Here is a 21,072-nt window from a genome sequence, read left to right as displayed (position 1 = left end):
TCCTTGAATGTTTGGTGAAATGTTAGCCTTCTAATAAACTGTAGACCCAGCGTGGAACGAATACCCTGAAGGGCTGACCAATAGTCCCTTTTCTGTCCAGAGGCTGTCACCCAGATGGTCCTCCATGGCCTGGTCATCAGGAGTGACAAACTCGTCCTTGCAGTATTCAGTGGGAGCCCGGAGGGGACTCCACGTGCAGCTTGGAGTTCCTGGTTTTTTAAGCCAGTTATCTGGTTCTGCTGTGTAAATGTGGTTAGTCATGAAAACAGATGTCTGTGCACTTCAGTTTGGAAGAACAATCCGTCTTCTATTCCTGACAAGTCTCGTAGAGCTTCTCCTGTGTTTCTTTAGCCCTGTCACCGCTTTGCAATAGAAAAGATGCGGAGGGGAGAATGAGAAAAGTGGCTGGGTATGTCATTTTGATTCTCTTAAGTCTTCTCTTGCCTCTCCTTTCTCCCGTTTTTCTCTCTTCCTTGGGAAGAAAAGAAAAGCAACAAGTGGGGGGTGGGAAAGAGGAGAATAAGAGTAGCTGTAGGGTGCTGAAGAGTGGAGGGCATGGAAGCTGGCCCAGGGTGGCCAAGGAACTCATGTTTTCGCCTTTGGTAGATACTTTTCTTCTTTTTGAACTTTGATGGATCAGATACGTACTCGCCTTCTGCTTCTGATACTTCTAAATGGAAGCCAGTGAGCTAGCCATAGAATCATGGTACATCATTTATAGTATCTATGGTTTGAGGCGGAGCTGGCGCCCAAGACGTATCATTTTCAGATCTCTTAAGGAAAGGTCCAGCACTGTTCTAGAAGCAAAGAGCTCTGCCTGTACTTACCCATCCATGGCTGGACATGAGAAGAAAGAACTTCAACATGTGGTTCTATTTTTATACATTATTCCTTTCCTTACATATTCTATACTCGGTGTTGTCATTTCTTTTCCTTATATATTCTATTCTCAGTGTTGTCATCCATTTGTGTTTTATATTAGCTCATGTCGTAGTTCTCTCTTTCTCTCAGAACTCTGTCCCAGCACATAACTTTTTTCTAATACACTTTGTTTTTCTAATAACTTTTTTCTAATGAATGCCCTTTCTGTAGAACACCATGGAATGTGGAAATGAATGTTAAGAAAATGGGAGATAAGAACAACATATTGGGAGTTGGAGGCTACTTAGACAATCTCCCAGGAATCTTTAAATACTCTTCTACCTCTTTAAAACATGTACTGTGGACCTACTGTGTACGTAACACTGCTAGGTACTGTATCAGGCCATTTAAAATGTCCAAATTTCAACTCTTTCTGTACACTGCAGCTGTTTCAGTAAGTCTCATCTCTATCACAGGTGTTGGTTCTTCGTTGTTTCTTTAATTCATTGATTGTGTAGCCTAATAAACTGCTGTTGACCCCGAGAATGAATGTATCTCTTAAGAAAGACTCCTGGTGGCTGACTGGGCTCAAATTTAAAAACGAAGCCTAGCAGCCATTGTCAGCAGGGGCCTGTCACACAAAGCCCGCTTCAGGGAGAAGCCTGCACTGAACTGCCCGCCTGCACTGTGCTCCTGCCGGCCGAGCCAGCCCTTATAAAGCAGTTGCTGGAATCCTATTTCAACCAATAGGACTGAGACTTTCCAGGTCCAATCAGAGCTGTGCAGCTATATCCTCATTTGCAGTGCTATTTGGACCAATCAAACTGAAGATTTGGAGTCCTCATTTACATTAGAAATGGCCCAGTCAGGGCCTGAAGGCACTCTAAGTCAGCCCACCCTCTGTCTCAGTGAAGCACACTTTGAGTTTTAATCAAAGACTGCATTTCCCCAGCTGGAGCTGCTACATTGGCTGAGCTCTCACTGGACCTGAGCGGAGCTGTAACACCAGCAGAGTCGTAATTAGCAGCGGGGCCACCTCAAAACGGGCCTCCTTGTAGCCAAGCTGTTTCACAGTTGAGCTGTTTGCACTGAATAAAAGTCTCCCCCTTCACCACACCCCGAATTGCGGATTCCTGTTGGCATGGAATTGGCACCAACCACCATTGGTTAACACTGTCAATTATAGAGTCAACCCTTCCATCTCCTTTCTCTCCATGAAAGGGACCACATTCTCCCAGTACCATTTGATAAGTGAGATTGCAAATGCCAGTATAAGTCTTGGTAGATAAATGGAAAGATGAGCAGCTCGTCAAACCCTGTCATCTTTCTCAGTCTTTGATCAGATCTACAGGTCTAACTGTTATGCTCTGATAAATTTAAAAATGTAGCCAAATACAGCCATTAGGAGAAATATAATGAGCTAACTAAATCTAAGTCTGCTTGCTCGTTAGATGCAAGACTTATAAATAAAACTTGACTATTTTTCCAAAGGCTAACTTTGCCTCACCTCAGACACAGTGTGGACATAAGAAATCTTACTCTCTTGTCATGTAGACATTGAATTTAGGCTGACTTCTTATTGCATTATTATTATGACTGTTGCTATTTATAATTCATTTTAACTTTCCCACATGTCTGTTTATTGAACTTAGGGAGAGTAAAGTTTAATCATTTTCATGCCTTTACAGAGTAATTTCATTTCATTAAATATTTATTTCATTTTTCTACAGTGCCATTTAAAGTGCCCTTTCTGTAGAATGCCTTTCTATTTACAAATTTTCCAGCAGTTTTCATTCAACATTTGATTTGTTGCTTTGGGATAATTAAATGTTCTTATAAAATTCTATCGTTCTAAAGAAAGTACTGTATTGAGTCTTCTCACCATCTTTTCTGTTTGATTGTTCTAAGGTACGTTTTATATTGGAGGAAAAGGTTCGCTGAACAGCCCATTACAGATTTTTGTAGTGTGATAAGAATCAATTCCACAGCTCCACTTGGTAAGTGTACATCTTGGCTGCCATCTTTTCTGCACAATCCAAAAATTCAAAGGAATAATCTCACTTTCTTAGGTTAGAATTCTTTCACTTTCATGATAACTAAAATTAAGTTGCTGTTTATGTTGCCTAACTTCAATAAAGCTAATATATCTATATACCAGAAAAGAGATCCTAATAGATATATAGATATAGATATAGGTTTATAGATATATAGATATAGATATAGATGTCCTATAGATATAGATATTTTAAAGTAAGAAATCCTTGTGGAAAAATTGATAAATATTGTTTCTCATTTTTCTAATCTTTCAACAGAAGAACAGGACAATTATTTTTTGTTATGCGACGTTTTACCAGAAGATAGAGTACTTAGAGAAGAGCTTCAGAAACGGAGACTGGTAAGAACTATTTTAAAAGGTGAACAGTTTATTGAAACACATACAGAATCATTTTTCTTATTATTCTTTGGTTGTGGTTTTTACTTTTTATTCTGGACACTTTCAAACGTACACAAAAGCGAAGACAATACATCGAGTTCTTAAAGCAGAAAAAAAAGTACACCCTTGATTGAAGATGAAAGCATTTCATGTTAAAAATGCAGAGAGAATTTTTGGCTTTGTTTTGCTTCCTGGATTATCTCTAAAATAACAACAAAGCTTACACATTTTAAGTGTAATTTTAGCTGCCTGACACATGCTAGGGTTCAGCAGTCGTGGAAAAATGCCCTCAGCTAAAATTGAGTTGAATTGATTACCTCTTTTTTTTCTCCTCTTCACTGGAATGTGCTATGTGCTAGCTCTTTTATTCCCTTTTATGAATTAAGCATATGGCTTGATTACCCTAGTACCCTTCCTCCTTTTCAGCCTGAACCATAAGCAAGCTCATTTTAAAATCTCAGAATCTTTAGTCTTTCAGAAAGGCAGCGACGTATACAAGTGTTCAATTTTTTATCTTCATAAGTTGAACAGAAATTATTTTTTAAGTTATTAATTTTGTGTAAAAGTATGTAGCTTTCTATAGCTATTTGTGGTTTAATCTCCACTACAACTTGAAATTGACTTGTTCTTCCTTTAGGGGTTACTTATAAGCGTTCCTCATATCTTTGGAGTTGGCTAGATATGTTATGAGAGAGAGCTATGATTTTAATGTTTGCTAAATCCTCAAGAGATCTACGAGGAAAATAAATCCTGTCTATCATAATCAGATGATTTGAGAAAGTCCCCTGAAGCACATTATATTTTGTAAACACCCCAAATGATTATTTCTCCCATAAGGAGAGATGATATTGTTGGTATTGATTTATATGTAAGAAAAATTATGCTTTTTCTGTAGCAACAAACCCAATGAAGAAACAGGGCTCCCTGCGTTTCTTTTCTTCTCTTATTGTCTTAAGAAATCTGCAAAACAAGGATGAATTCAGTTATATATTATGAATTTTATTTGCTTGTACTATTCCTAGTTGTTAATTTCCGTGAGTTTTTTTTTTTACTCTGGCTCACAGTGGCCTTAACTGAGAATGATCAAACTGTCATAATCCTAGTACCCCCAAGGCTTTCTTTGTAAGAACTCAGAGCCTGTTACTTCCCCTATTGCTGCTCAGTACACAGCATCTTTGGTGTGTGTCTACAGATAGACTCAAGTCCCTAGAAGGATCTGCATCTATAAAATGTAGATGGCCTTTTAAAACTCTGACACCAATTCCAACCTGTGGTTTTCTTCCTCCCACACCATCAAGCATTTCTCCGACACCAACTGGGTATCCTAGAATTCAGCTCAATTCTGACACCTGTCTACCCAGAGATAGTGTCAGAAACCCACAGGTTAAGTAAGAGCTCAGTCCCACAACACTGCCCTCCACTTCAGATGCCAGTCACAGGTCCAGGTCAGCGGTGCTTCTGGCCAACTGGCCATAACTCAGTGGTTCCCAATCCCCGCCTTCCTTGGATTCCATTAGTTTGCTAAGTGACTCATTTCTAGTTCCAAGAACTCAGGAAACCAGTTTCCTAACATGATCACCAGCGTGTTACAAAGGATATTAAAGAGTAGGAATCAACAACAGGCAGACAAAGAAATACACAGGGTGAGGTCCCTGTGCAGTTTGGGGACCAAAAGACAGCACGTGGATGCCCCCGGCTTCATCAACATGGGGAAGCTCTCCAAACCCCGTCTTTTGGGTTTTATGGCAGCTTAGGTGTGATTGATTAAGTCATTGGACACTGGTAATTCAGCTCAATCTCCAGCCCCTCTCCCCTCCAAGGAGGTAGGGGTGGGGCTGGCACTGAAAGTTTCAACCCTCTAATCACATGGTTGAATCCCCTGGCTACCAGCCCCCATCTTTTGGTTACTGGGTGCTTTCCAAAAACCACTTCAGTACCGAAACAAAAGACACCTTTATAGCTCTCAACACTTAGGAAATTCCAAGGAATTTAGGAGCTATGTGCCAAGAACAAAGACCGAATATATCTTTCTTATTATAAGTCACCACATCATACCTTTTTACTAGCTTTATAGTCTGACAAAGTGATACATTTGATGAGAGTGAGCATTATGGCAGCTTAAAAGAAACAAAATGTGATGAAATTACAGTCAGTTCGAATGTATTCATCAAATTGCTACTTAGCTAGATTAGATGATCACACAAAGAAGTATAAGGCGTGCCTCATGTCATAAGAGAGTACAGTCCAGAGAGAAAAGGCAAGTATTGTGTGTTCTTTCTTGTCTTGCTAATGGACCTGGTGGAGTCTCTTGGAGTCTCTTAGAGATGAATGCAATGGTGCCTGTGGGGCACTTAGAGCAGTGCCTGCCATGTAGAAAGCACCTAAATGTTGCCAATAGTACAAATAATCATAATCCTGTATCTTAACAACGAGATGGATTTGGGTAGTTGGAGAGTTGGAGAGAAGGGAGGAAAACGCGTATGGATCTAAATTGACGAGAGAGGAATTCTGAGATGCCCTAAATTAAATCACAGTGGCTGCAGAGTGAGAGAAAGAGACAGGAAGAGTTAGCCAGCGAGTAGCTATGGGCCGACCACCAGAGCACCACTCGCACTCCAGAATGTGTGTTGGAGCCTTGACTCAACCTCCAGGCGGTTGTTGGCCGACCTCCAGAGGCCACCATATCCAGCATGTGCATGAACTTTCAGAACGGTTGCTGCAACCAACCAAAGTGTAATACTTCCTTACGGGCTGTGCACCTAGCCCAACCCTTTCCCACCCCCTTATCTGTAGCCAATGGAAATTCTTTCAACTACTTACACCTTTCTTCCCCAGAGCATAATGTGTAAACCCGCCCATCAGCTCCTGGCTGATGGACATGCTGCCTTCTCCATCCAGCTCTAGGCTGTGCTTTAGACTGCACGCCCCAGGACCTGGTCCTTTTCTGGCTCGCTTAAGGCTCAGTAAACCCTTTTCCTTCAGAAAAGCTTTCAGCCGTAGACAGTTTTTGTTGAACAAAATGTTCAGTGCGTATTCAGAGAAGTTGAGTAAGTCTAATCTGGCTGAAGTAGAAAGATGTTTTGGAGGAAGAATGTGAGAGCTTTGAAGAGGTAAGATGGAGACAAATTGTGGAAACCCTTCAGTGCCAGGAACATTGATTCTGAAGTCTCCTCGCTGATCATGAGAGTGAAACGAAGATGATAAATGTAGCTGTGTAAAAATCCACTAAAAGCTGACCAGTCGTAGCAAAGAACAGACCAACCTGGAGATGTGGAAGAAGCTAACAGTTACGGGGCCAGCCAGGTGCTATGGCTTGTGTTGGGCCCTGGCTTCATAGCAACCTGTGAAGTAGCTGTTAGCTGCAGTTGTATTGTTGAGGAAACTGTGGCGTAGAGAGCTGATATAAGACCAGGTATAATATAATATGATGTAATGTAATGTAATGTAATGTAATGCAATGTAATATAACATAATATAATATAATACCAGGTCTTACTTTAATTTTTGCTCCAAAAGATGTATTAGAGCTGATGGTCTGGCTAGGTCTTATTTTCGGGGAAACACGGTATTTCTGTGTGTGGTTGGAGGCATGTGGAATCCAAGCAATCCACTTAAGGTTATCATACCATATTGAAGGTAGAACTACATTTCTTTTTCCAGTTTTTTTCTAGACCACATTGGTTCTTGACATTTGTGAGGTGTGTGTGTTCCCAGTTTTCTTTCTGAAATGCTTGACACATCTTTGAATTTTTTCATCTGTGCTCTGAAGGGAACTACAGAATTAGGAAAGATTCTTGAGGGTTTTCGTAGCTCTTACACCCTCCTCCCTTTAGCTTCCCTCTTCAAAAGTTTCCCTTGATCTCATCCTTCTACCTTAATCTCCTCCCTCTTTTCTCTGAAATGGGTATTCGTAAGCTTTTCAAGTGCCTTTCCCTCTTCTTTCTTTCAGTAACCCAGTGTCCAATTCATTCATTAATTCAGTAAGTGTTTATCTGGCCCCAGACAGTGTTCTGAATGCTCTTGATAGAGCAGTGGGTGAAATAGCCCACAGTCCCTGCCCTTGTAGAGATTGCACTTTAGTGAAAACACTTCATTTACTCAAGTGTCTTAGGTAATTTCAGCATTCTGCTTCATCATGCGAATGCCGGCCCACCTGTGTAAATAACATACCCCTCAACACATTGCTCAAATGCCACATTGCCACAAAACTCTTCCCTGATGTCACCTGTCAGAATCAATAACCAACCCTCTTCTAAGCTCTATTTTAATTGGCTTTTCAATTGTAGTTCGTTGTTTAAAAATCTGTCTTCATTGCTGGATTAGATGCCTCTTAAGAGTTCGGACTTTCCCATTCATTTTTGTGTCTTCTCTGAGCCTTGTTCATAAAGTATTAAATTTAACCGTGACCTATTGGGTTGGTATTTCTATAACGTCTTATAGTCAGATCTCCCCAATTTAAAAGAGATATAAAATAGCCAAGGCAGACATCTTTAATCACTGGGTTACACTTTTCACTTAAACATTAATAAGTGCTGGTTTTTCCATTTGCTACAAGAGAAGATATGTGGCATTCATAAGCTCTCAGTAGCAAGATGTAACTTTTAATTAAATTGGGAGGAAGGGAAACATCCATTTAGCTGCATGGAATTTTTTTTCATCACTATTGTAAATGCCAGCTTGAGAGGTCATTTATGATAACTATAAATATTTTATGAAAAATTTAACCTACATAGCAATTTGATCCTCTAGAGAGAAACAATGTATCTTTGTTTTTAATACTACTTCATATATTCCATCTCCCCCGACAATAAAATGAGAGCAAAATGAAATTCTGTATCTCCCATTAAGATTTTTCATCCTCATGCCACTTTATAGATTTTAGTGACTTTCAGTAAAGGATCCGATTGTTTTATGTCGGTGACTTCAAAGTAACAAGTCACTTTACATTTACAACTTTCTTGCATAATTCCTAGCTTTGGAGGTTCTCTGATTACTTCGAGTAACTTTACCAAATAGAAGATGATATAGTTCCCAATGAATATAAGATTAACAATGCAACAGAGATCAAGCTAGCTAGACTGAGTGATTTTAACCTTCAGATTAATTAATATTTTTATTTAGGAGACAAATGTAAACCCAGTCTGAACCAATACTAACCTGATTCCTGGAGTTTACCATTTTGACCTCTTTCAACAGAATTTAAATTTTACCTGGCATTTTTTTTATATATATATTGGCTCTGTGAGATCAGCAAGGCAATATCATTATCTCCGTTTAGATCAAAGAACAAGGTAAAAGACAGGAGACACGCTCAGGGCCACACTGTATGTTATATTCAATAGGAAGGGAAGCAACTCAGAACTCTTTTCCAACCCCAACCCCCAACGTCTTTCCAGTTGTACCAGAATTCTTTATCAAATTTCAGCTTCCTTCTGGAAGCAAGTGTGACATTTCCTAAATTGACATTTGTTAGAATGACTAAAAATGGATGAGCCGGACATAAATACATATATGAATAATTAATAATGTTTTATTCTGTTGCTAAGAATTTTTTTAAAGAAAATCGGATTTCCTGTTATTTTAGGTCAGTGGTAGATAGGAATATCTTATGCCTTGGGCCTAAGCTTCTTATGTTTCTTTTCAAACCTGAAGATAGTGTGTTTTCAGAGTCTCCTCTATCTTTAGAGAAACGTAGGGTTATACCTGACCTTGAGTTTATCCAGGAGAATACTTCCTCAGGCGGTAATACCGATGCATGACATGTTGATAGCATCTCTTCTTTCCGTAAAAGATGGGTATTTTGCAATCTGCCTTGCCACCTTTCAGTTTTTAAAAAGCCTTCTCCTCTTGCCGACGCTGGATTCCCTTATATCTTTAATACAAATAGGAATTAGGCTTTTCTCGTTCTTGTGTGTTTAATTCTGCCATGGATTTTTGTTCTGTACTTCTACTTTTTTCTTTCATTGTAGTGATCTAGTCCATATAAATGGTTACATGTGTGGAATTTTTTTCTCTACTAGTTAGTTTTTTTACATGTTCAGTCTATCCTGTCTCTTCCTTACTCTTCAAAAGCCACCTCAGTGAGACTCACAGTAGAAGGAAAATGCTGTTTTCCACCCTGTGCAGCGAGCAGATGGTTGTTGGCTTTCTCATCACAGTTTCAGAAAGGGTGGGAGGACTGATGTCTTTCAAGAAGGTGAGATATTAGTCAGATCAAATCTCGTGGATTTGGGGGAGTGTATCATCCAGCTAAGAAATCTCTCTCTGGGTTTTTCTGTGTTACTCCCTTTCTTTAGACGTTTACTTGTCTTTTCTCTTTTATTTATTAAGATCCTTCCTAATGTCAAAGTTGACTTTCCATCATCTCTCATAAAATGCTGAAAACGGTGCATTTAATTGATTTACTTTTTAAAACTGTGTAGTGTCATTGAGAATCCTTGTCTTGGTAGTTATTCTTGCCTCTACATGAAGAGATGTGTTGTCATTTAAGTATCTTAAGTATATTGTGCGAATATATTGCTAACATAAATTCAAATGCTCAAGTCGTCAGATTCCAACAAACAGGTTAGTCTTTCCCAGGGCTACCTAGCATTTTTTGACACTTAGAAGGGAATTCTTTGGAGAAAGTATAGCTTTTTACTTGACCCTGGTCAGAGAGAGGGTTTCTCAAATATTTAACTAAGTTGCAGGCAGATTCTGTTTTGAAAGTGGTTAAAACTGTACATTAATATCTGTACACAAAATGTATTCGTGTTTCAGTCTTACTTTGTCAAACTTGTACCCTAATTTTTAAATTAGTGGAAAATTACTGAGCTTTTTATACTTTAATTTCCTCATATTGAGTATCACATCATCTAGGGAAAAGAGTGTGAAAGGAAAAATAGGCCTTCACCATAACTCTTGAATATGACTAAAATGAAAATACCATGCCTACTGTCAGAAGATAAAAGAAATAGTAGAAAGAACAAGAGGAGATGGTGTTATTTTTCACCCTGCCTGAGTTTGAAACAATCTGAAGACCATTTCAATAATTTATATAATCTTCACTCAACCAATTTATATAACTCGAGTAATTCAAATTCTTGCATTCCTTCAGATTTCTCTAGAATAAAAGTCCGGACTCCTTCCCGAGGCCTGTGTCTGGTGCCGGCTTCTTCCCCGCTCCCTGTGCAACCACACTGGCCAGGCCGCTGGCCCCCACACACGCCCAGCTCTTTCCAGCTCACTTGCTGTTTGCTCAGAACGCTCTGCTCCCAAATCTCATGACTTTTCTGAAGGGAAGGGAAGAGTTTTTGGAGAAGGTTAGGTGAGCCTCTACAATGGCGCTTAGGCCAAAGAATGGAGAGTAAAGATGTTTAGAGTAATTCAAACGGTTGACTGAAGTGCTTTAGGAAAAACTACCCTCTGTGGAGGATAGATTCAGCTCTCAGCTACAGTGTAGACATTCAAACTTATACTGACTAGCTAACTAACTGAAAACTTTCCTCGGTGGGTAGGAAAGATTTAAACCTATTCTGAATTTGAGATTATGACCAAACAGAAGTCATTGCAGGCCCCACTGTAATAGTAGACCTTATTTAACCTTTATGAAATTCTTGCCGAATAAATGGCATTTGTTCTAGCCAATCAGAATATCTAGTTCACCTATTTTCACCAAAAAACCAACACAATAAAACCTTCTGTAAGTTGTTTTCAATTCATTTATTCCTTTGGGCAGGGGGAGGAGGATAGTGGAGAACAGGAAGTGGATAGCAGGCCTCTTTGGTCCCTTTCTTTTCTGCCACCAGTGATAGCTGATGTATCATTCTCCATGCCTTGATTCAGTTCCTCAAAAGATTGCCAGTCGGGAATCTCCAGTGCTTGTCCTTACGGCTCGTCTTTGTCCCTTGTGCATTAGGGGCTTTGCCCTCTGGGATGCAGTCTGGGTCTGGTATCCTGAACAAGTCACTTCTAAAGAAAGCTTGCACTCTGTGACTCACTTGTATCTACATTACAGACCTTGTTCTGCCTCTAATTAAAATGTTAATGTTTATCACTTTTTTTAAGCCTCTATTTTGTTGGTCATGTACTGTTTCATTTCTTACCCTGAACTTTTAGTGATGAGTGAAAACTTAAGAAAACTCTAAATTTGGGGTGGCCGGTTGGCTCAGTTGGTTAGAGCGTGGGGCTTATAACACCAAGGTTGCCAGTTTGATCCCCACCTGGACCACTGTGAGCTGTGCCCTCCTTAAAAGAGAGAGAGAGAGAAAAGAAAATCACAAATTTTAAACTCTTCTCCAATTGATTCTTCTTCATGGTTTTTCCTCCTCTAAGATCCCTGAATGTTCATGTTTTTCTCCCTTTTTTGAGAGGATCTTTCATCATCCCTGCAGGTAAGCTGAAGGTAATTGCACTCTGGACCTTTACTGGTCCCTGGACATCACAGGGGACCAGAATGTCCAGGGGTGGATATGTCTTCTCCATCTGCCTTCTTTCCCCACTATCACTCCATCTGGTTGTGGCCAAACCTACCCAATCTTTTAAAAAGACATCTTCCTTTCCACAGATTTTCAGTATCTTCACTAGGTAATGTATTTCTTTAAATCCTTGAACACCCCAGTGCATGCCTCTAACTTCCTGAATGTCCTAAGGAAAATGCTTTGCAGATGTGCCTGACCAGCTGCAGGGTCGCGTCTTCCAGGCCTATGTTACCGGCTCTTATGCTCTCGCACGCCCAGGAAGAACCTCTCGGCAATAATATTACGTGTCCGCATCCCTGCCCCTCCCCAGCAGTAGCCGAGCTCACCTTTAACTAAACACGGGATTTGGGTCCCTCCCCCAGCAGCTTATGGCTTTTGCTTTGTATGCTGAAGAACGGTCCCAGGAAGCAGGAGGGGTTTTGTGCCTGTTCACGGTGAAGGGCGCTTGTTCGTATTTCTTTGCCCTACTCCTGAGAACTTGGAGGAATCACGTGGAAAAGAGCGAGGCCCCTTTGTGTCAGCCTTCAAGAATTCTGTACAATTGCAGCTATTCATTCACTCCACTGGCTTTTCCTCCCAGGCTCTGCCAAAGGCGAAGCATCCAGGTGTCCCAGCCTGTCCCAGAGGCTTCTCACCTGTTGGAATTCAGTTTGGTTGCCTTGTGACGTCAGCTTTTTGGATTCAGAACAAGTTTTGTGTTTGTTTGTTTGGGGGTTTTTTGGATTATTCACCATTTTCTCATTTTAACAATATTCTCTTGTGGCTTTCTTCATCCTAAACAGTGGAACTCTTCCTCCCTCTGCTTCATTCTAATTAATATCTTAGTGATTAAATGCCACTTTTGGCTAATGTATAGATGTTTTTCTCTTTACATAGAGCTTAAAGACACACACACATATTTGTACCAAAAGATACAGCTTGAAGAAGCCAATGATCCTACTAACTAGTTGTCACAAATAAATTCTGAAAGCTGTTATTGCCTGGTGTCTAATCTTGGCTGTTTAACTGAGTTATCAGTGATAATTGTATCAGTAAATGGCTACATTTAGTCACCTCAGTATACATGTTGCCTCAAGCTTGTCTTTGGAGGATAATCCAGCAAATGATGTCACTGATGGCCGGGCGTTCTTTGGATAATCCTCTGACAACCAACCACCCTGCCATGCAATCAGGGCTACGTATCTGGTGACACCTGACTTAAGATTTAGTCCATGTTAATAATCGTGACCATGACAAATGTAATACAATTTTGGAAGCCAGTTGGTTTGGGGAGAGTGGCGTGGGAATTAAGAATAATTGTTTTGGAGGACTCTTTTGTCGAGTGTGTGGCTATTCTCTTGAGTCATTTTTGACAAAGAATTAAATGACTTTCCATGCAAAGTCCGGTCCATATTAGGAGCCAGTGGTTTTTATAAGACCGTGTCAACCCAAAGGTCTCCTGAGGACTTCCTAAGCCCTCTGGCTCTACATGCAAGTGACAGCTTAGAAAAGCCACATTCCAGGTACCTGGCTGGAACAACAAAGTCAACATTATTACCAACCAGTGTTTGTAAAAACCCAGGTTCGGGGAAAATTATTTGAGAAAGTCCGTAATTTTTCCAGATAGTCTGAAACTCTCCCCCTGCAAGCAGGAGGAAGCAGGTGTGCGTCTATCTATCCCGACGACCCTAACCCCACCCATCTGCACTGCTCTTCCTGAGTTTCAGGACGTGCTTTGTTTGGCATGGGAGTCAGCTTGCTCTGAGGACCAGTGTGAGAAGCCCTCTGTGTGTTTGGTCTATTTCTTCTAAGCAGAGTGCCCACTGTGTCACATCGTGTACTTAGCATCAGTGACTTCAGGGTCCCCAGAGGTAGTCCCGACTCCAGGAGACCTTTCCCTCTGTCGGGAGACCCCAAGGCCACCTTCACTTCTGGCCAGCTGGCTATACTGTCGGGGGTTCCCGCCGCCCCCTTAGGTTCGTTAATTTGCTACAACAACTCGCAGAACTCAGGTGGACACTATACTTAAGATTACAGTATTTTCGATACAAGTAAGTACAAGTCAGAACCAGCCAAACAGAGGGATACATGGGGTAAGGTCTGGGAGAGTCCTGAGCAGGAAGCTTATATCGTCCTCAGAGGTGCATTGCCCACCTGGCACGTGAGTGTGTGACAATATGCAGAGTACTGCCAACCAGGAAAGTGTACCTGAGCTTTGGCGTCCAGGGTTTTTACGGAAACTTCATTGAGCGTAACTGATTGAATCGCTGGCCGCGGGGCTGAGCTTGGTCTCCAGTTCTCCCCTTCCTGCGGTCAGACTGACATCACGGGCCTCTTGTCTTTCTGGCTGGCAGTCCCCATCCTGAGTTACCTCATTAGCATAAACTGTCAGGTGGGGTCAAAAGAGCCCTGTGAATAACAAGGACAGACACTCTAAGCACTCAAGAAATTCCAAGCATTTAGAGGTTACCTCCCAGGAACAAGAGACAGAGCCAGCCAAATTCTTTGTTACACAAACCCTTCTGATATGTTTCCCTTTTCTAATAAAGCTGATAGCCAAGCTTGAGGCCCTCCTGCTGGGTTTAGGGGTGTGTGTGTGTGTGTGTGTGTGTGTGTACACATACACATGTATTTTTATTTTTTATTTTCATATGCCCACCCTACCCTACTTTTTTTTTCTTTACTCTCATTTTTATGCTCCGCAGTTTTATAGCAGCCAGAAACACTTACTAGAACAAGATGGAGATATAAATGAAATAATCTCAAATACCTGAGAGATAATCCGTGGTTCTGGAACTAGAAAGCAGGAGGAATGGAAGCTTCTTCTGCCTTCCTGCAGAGCCTTTAGGCCACTGCTCTACTTGAGTAAGATTTGTTGTGCTCTCTGTGCACACGTGCAGCTGTGCTGGGAAGGAAACCTAGCAGAGTGCTGGTCATCTCGTGGCCACTCACACCCTGTTCAGCCGGGAAACTCTGCTGTGAATCTAGGCTGTCAGTATTTGTAAAAGGCCTTTGTTATCTGGGATTAATGGCATCAGCCTTAGTTTTACTTCCTTATTTCCACTGGATCAGTCATTCTACACATCAGTGTTTGCTTTCCCATGTACCAATACCTACCTTGATATTTTCTAAATTGCTTTTTCCTAAATTTGCTGATTTTGATAATTTTCAGCCTAACTCACATTTTCATTTTCTACTTATGTGTCAGTCCCCTCTGACTATGTTGAGTGCCATCTGCTGTATCTGCTGTTTCATTGATGTTCCCCCGCTTTGAGCTTATGAATCAAGATGAAAAACCGTGTGCTGACCTCATTGCAACCATACTCGACCTTTTCAACCAATTAGACAAACACACAGCTTGTTCTTATGACTCTTTGCCTAATACATAAGCTGCTCTTGTATTCTTACCACTGTGCTTTTTATCCAAGCCTATTTTGCAATGAAAATTGTATGTGATTTCATCAGCTGCCTTGAGAAGTTCAGACATACAACATCTGTGACCTTCTCTTCATCCTGCTCTCCTATAAATCCATGAATAAGGTTTTTTTAGGACAAAAAAACCACAAAGCTGGTAGGCTTCTGATCCATCTTTATAGGGATTGTCTTCTAATATTATAATTTTTTGTTCATAAGTGACTTTCAGACATATGCTACAACTAGTCCTGTCAGATACCAGGCTTTACAAAAGAAGAAAGGAAAGAAGGGGGGAAAGAGGGCAGAGAGAAGGACAAAGGAGAGAAGAAAACAATGTGTGTCTTGATTGCCTAAGTGGCTTCCTCTCGACTTTCCTCACTGATGGTCCAGAAGAAGGAAGCACAGACTCTTTAAGGCTCAGTGTCGTTTTCTCACATCATAGCAGGTCAACAGCCATGGGAGTAGGTTTTGGGGCACCGTGATGACGTGGCTCTCTTCTCCCTAGAGCCCCAACCATTCGAGGATGTGAGGAAGTGGAGACCTTAGGAAGCAGCACCCCACTCAGCAGTGTGTGTGGGCTCCTCTCTGTGAGCAGACAGGACCACAAAGGTGAATAAGCAGTGCTGTTCTCAGGAGCACATTGTCTGGGGGCACATTCTGAGTTGGTGACATAAAAACAGTCATCTTAGCAAGGTTTTCCTAGCACTGATCCATATACTTTGCAAGACCATTACTGGGTTTGGAAAAATTCCCCTTTTCCACACGTCAGAGCCTAAGTCCCAGGCTGGGGAGTTGGTCCATGGTTTAACTTAAGAGACAGGGCACCTAAAAACCAAGTGAAATGTGTGAACCTAGGATGGTCTGAGTGGAGTTGGGGTGGAAGGGAACGTTAAAGGACGTTCTTGGGACAATTAATTAAATTTTGCCTGAATATTACATGCTATTTTGGAATTATTATTAATTTTCTTAGGTGTGACACTAATGGTAGTGTGTGTAGGAGAATGCCCTTATTCTTAGGGGAGGCATGCTGAAGTGCTTAGGAAGAAAGTGTCAGGGTGTCTGCAATGTATTTGCAGATGGTTCAGCAGGAAAATAAAGATGTGTAGTGCATCAATATGTGTGTGTGCATTGTGTGTGTCCGTATGTGTGTGCAGAGAGAGAGAAACAGACAAATCGTTAACAGTCACTGAATGTAGTTATGGGGTATAGAAATGTTCATTGTGCTATTCTTTCAGCTTCTCTGTGTTTGTGAAGTTTTTCATAATAAAAAATTGATGATAAAATAAATGAGACAGTGACACAGTTGAGGAAAAGCTACCTGATTTGAATAGCTTCCAGGTTGACTAATTCATTTAGCGCATCATGACATAACTATGAATAACAGCAAGTTAGGGAGGACTTTCTTCTTAATTTACCGAATGATTATAATTGGATAATAAAAGCTATTACAAATATAATAGTCATAAAATTAAAATAATTTTCCCTTCATGTGATTTCAGTATAAGTAAAATTTGATCAAAAGTTTATGTAATACATTTGGTATTCTTATTTTAAGAAATGATGAAATTTTCCTATTTGTTTTATAAGGCACGGACACTTATAAAAATAATAAGTAGTAGACCATGTATTTAAAATGAGTATAAAAACGACAAAAAGAAAAAAAGAAACAAGAATAAATAAAATAAAAAATAATGAGTAGATTCTGTTAGAATGGATAAGTGGGAAAGCAGTTTGCCATTTTATTTTTTAATATTTTTGAATAATGTTCTACTTTAATGTGCCTAGTTTTCTTAATTATTAGAGTCAGTAATTGTCACTCTGTTCATTTCCTTTCTTTGACTTGCATCTCCTGTATTTCTCAAAAATTCATCTTAGTACCGTGTTTCCCCGAAAATAAGACCAAGCTGGACAATCAACTCTAATGCATCCTTTGGAGCAAAATTTAGTATAAGACCCGGTCTTATTTTACTATAAAACCCAGTCATATAAAAAATAATATAATATAATGTATTATAGTATAATACATAATATGATATGATATGATATGATATAATATAATATAATATAATATAATATAATATAATATAATATAATATAATATAATACCAGGTCTTATATTAATTTTTTCTCCAAAAGACACATTAGAGCTGATTGTCCGGCTAGGTCTGATTTTCGGGAAAACACAGTAACAAACATGTAGTTATGCTTTTAAGGTACAGTCTTACCAAAAGTATGCATACAGTATTAAAAATAAAAGTGATTAATTGAAAAAAAGTTAAAACATATCCCCCAAATCCCTACCCGATAGCAATATAAAATTCTCTTATGTATCTCTGTGTATTTATAAAAATTATCAGTTGTGAGTTTAAAACAATGCTGGGAATTTAAAAATCATAACCAATAATAACGTCCTTTTCTCAGGATAGTTTACATATACAGTAGGGTATTTGTTTAAATGGATACCTTAACTCTTACGCCTGCTGTGGAAAGCGCTCATTTTGTGTGGAACGTGAGTGACCCCATCTTACTTAAAGCTAATCCCCCTCCCTCAGTCTGGGGGAACCTGGCCTGACCCTCCCCCACCCCAGGTGAGTCTGGACCCTGCACGCAGAGCCCTGGGCTGCTCACAGGTCGCTTATCTCCCTGGGGCCAGGCGCCTTCTGTGTCCCTTTGATCTTCCCAGCGCTCTCATTGCTTTTAGCTACAACACACAGATTGGGGTGGGGGGTGTGGGTGCACCGTCTGCTCGGCTCGCTGTCACCCTGTTAAACCCTTTAAACTGACAAGCTGGACCTGTCCGCCTCATTCTCTGCCCAGTCAGCTCCTTCCGCGTTTGGGGGCTGCTTTGAATACACAGCCCTCATCCGAAACAATTTTATATTACATAGGAACTATAAACCGCGTCAGTAACGGGTAATCAAGAGTTTCACAGACTCCTCTGAGAAGTCCATCTTGATTTTCAGGAGAGCATTCCACTTTGTAGCGTGTGTGCTGTTGCACTTGGGGTGTAAGTTTAGTTGTCATGCATGTATGGAAGACCTACTGTAAGAAACTGCGCATGTGGCATAAAGGAGCTCAAGTTCTGTTAGCACAGGTGGGCGGGGACACAAGCAAAATAGGTGCCGCCGGAATGCTGTAACCGTCCCAAAAGCATGTATCACCTCTAGCACAGAAGTGGTCCGCGACAGTCACCTTCATGATTTGTAGAATGTTTCTAAGCAGATAGAGACAACCAGAAGCTAAGTCCTAGAGAAGTGCCATGCCCAAGGCCACATAAAGAATCCGTCAGTGACAAAAACGGGAGAACACAGATCTCCTGAGTCCCAGGGAATTCCCACTCAGCACAGAGATGCAGCGTGTGAACTGAGCTCTGAGGGTGGAAAACTCCAGTAGGCAAAGACTGATGAAGAAAAAAGAGAGCAGTGACTCCAGGCAGTTGATTAGCTTGAGAAATCCTCATAGGTGCATGAGGGCTGCTACCACAAATAATAATGCACAAATAATTAGAGTGCTCTTCTTGCTTTTCCCTGTAACAGGGTTCACATGGCGAAGCAGTGCAGAGAAGGCTTCTGGGGACCCAGGTTAGACTCAGGTGCGAGGCACTGTGAATGCTGTTCTAAAGACTGGGTTTTCTTCAGAAAACAGGGAACTGTCTAGAGTTGCTTAAGTCTTCATGCAGCCCTAGTTCTAGTTCTAGTCACGTACAGATATTGTCATCACATGTTTACAGATGCATTTTTAAGGCCCATTTGCAATCAAATTTTGACTTCCATCCCTCCCAGCATGCGTCATGTAAAGATACTTTGTAAATGTATGTACAGGGAAAGTCTCTCCTATAACTCTGCCCATCTGGGAACTTCAGTAGATCCAAATAGCAGACGACACAGAAGGAAGAGACAAAGCACTCTTACCAGATGACATCAACTGCCACAAAGCCCGGCCGGACAAGATAGTGGGGGCTCCGTCTCCAGTACCAACCATTTGACTTCCGTTTATCCGTAGAATTTGATTATCTGGGCTTTGTTTAGTGGGTTTTGAGAATTCCTATAGTTTTGTTCTAGGCTAAGGAGAAAACCAGGGGTCTAAAGAGCACATAGCAAATAGCGAATGGGAAGGAGGGGTAAACAGGGGACCCAGTCGGAGGACACAGAAGTAGCCGCAGCAGCAGTGGTGAAAAGCTTCGGCAAGAAAGAGAAGATACATAGATGGCCATAAAAGAGAGGGAAGAAAATCAAAGGAGAACACAAGCTAGTCATTTGTTAGGGACCAGGGATCCTACAGGTAAGATGTCTGTTGCAGTCCAGCATAGTAGTAATTGTTCACTGCAGGGACCGTGCCTCATACACAACAGGTGAATTATTCCTTGAGTTTGGCAAGTACAGAAAACATACGATATGTCTTGGAAACCATCTTGTGCAAAGCTGTTAACCCTTTGAACACTAAATTAAAATGTCTACAGTCTAGAAAATCTGCTTGTCCAGAATCCCTCTTTTTCTAAAAATTTAGTCAGGAATAAGGCATAATTGTATTTGTATATATTACCCACCCTGTTATTTTGGTGTGTCCTCAAGCCACAAGCACCAAGAAGCTAATCCGTACCAGAGGCATGTAAACGTAACTTTAGTTCTGAACTTGTTTGTTCACTAAATAGGAAATTCACTGTTATGGGCTGTGTGTCTGCATATGCTGCAGTGGGTACCTTCTGAGAAAAAGAGCAAATGTGGTATCCTGTCATTAGCACCGTCTCTGGCACCAAGGAGCTATGTAGCTTTAAACAAGTCACCCCAAGATCCCTTTATTGGGAATTAGGAAATAGTTCCATGAGGTCCCTTTTCATTGTCACACTCTAAAAAGCCAGTTCTGATGAGCAGTGTTGTTCAGCAAGGAAATCCTACTAGAGAGGGTAGATGTGGTTCGTAGGAATAGAACCACGTGTTAATGGGGAGACTTCAGGAAAATAGCCAAGAAGGAATCAGCAGAGTATTCACATTATTGCAACCACAGGTGTGGCAAGAATACAGGTTGGAGCTCAACGGTCGGAGCAGAGTCCAATGACACTGGATGACGCAGTCACCGGGTCCACTCTTTCCCTCATAAGCTCGTCCCTGCATCAGTGACATTCAAGTGAGAAAATTATGCCACTGCAGTGAACAGAAAGCAGAGGTGGGAGTAGCAAACGGTGTCAGTGGCTCCCTTGAAGGCAGGTCTGGGAAAGAGTCTAAAAAGAACGCGTGTGTGATGGACAAAAGGCAGATCTTGACAGCACAGTCGGTGAAAACTAAAGGATGAAAGGAGCTCGCAGCCTGCCAGACCAGGGACGACACGGCATGGCTGCTCCACAGCCGCCGTCTCACTGTGGTTGGAAAGTGCAGATAACGTTGCTGAGAACCACGGTGCCATGTCATCACCGTGCGAGAGGAACTCCAGACGAGAGAACAAGAACAGCATGGTTTTAGTTACTGGCCATGAGAGCGGCTCCTTGCCTCATTGCCGGGGCTACCGCATGCTGCCTCTAATGTACCAAAGTGGAGGCCAGGCCCTCTCAAGAAGAACCAATTTCTGTACAACTCCAGGTCTCTACGTTCAGGTGGTGCAACTCAGAGTCGCCTGATAAAACTGAAATTTGGCTAAGGAAATGGCATAGCATCACTCTGCTTTCGACTCACAAATCTTTTATGTTTGCATTGAGTTAAAACCAAGAAAATATTGAGTAAGAGTTTTCTCTCGCCACATTTGGGTTCTCACTAGCGTGACAAATGTGAGCCAGGATGCTGATTTTTAAGGAGCACTAGTGGCTCTCGTGGGCTGAAACCAGGAGCAGGCAAAGAAAGCAATGTTCAGCCGTACGACAGGGTGGTAATACCCTAGCAAGTGTATCAAGGAGCTGTGTAAATTCCGTACGGCCTTTCTGGAAATGTATCAGCA

The 21,072-nt window shown here is 41.2% G+C and overlaps 1 protein-coding gene across 3 annotated transcripts in view; it reads left to right on the top strand.

Annotated features, from left to right (window-relative positions):
• The window catches only part of ZNF277 (zinc finger protein 277), a 79,757-nt gene that overhangs the window by 41,373 nt on the left and 17,312 nt on the right, over positions 1-21,072 (top strand). For all 3 annotated transcript variants that reach the window (XM_081079740.1, XM_081079739.1, XM_081079741.1), the window contains exons 3-4: positions 2,770-2,858; positions 3,174-3,256. In XM_081079740.1, coding sequence (XP_080935866.1) covers positions 2,770-2,858; positions 3,174-3,256 — 172 coding nt within the window. The remainder of the gene's footprint in view (positions 1-2,769; positions 2,859-3,173; positions 3,257-21,072) is intronic.

The sequence above is a fragment of the Rhinolophus hipposideros genome, assembly GCF_964194185.1.
Source record: "Rhinolophus hipposideros genome assembly, chromosome: 18".
NCBI lineage: Eukaryota > Metazoa > Chordata > Mammalia > Chiroptera > Rhinolophidae > Rhinolophus > Rhinolophus hipposideros.
The sequence above is the reverse complement of the archived record's forward strand: the minus strand, read 5'-3'. Positions and strand labels throughout refer to the sequence as shown.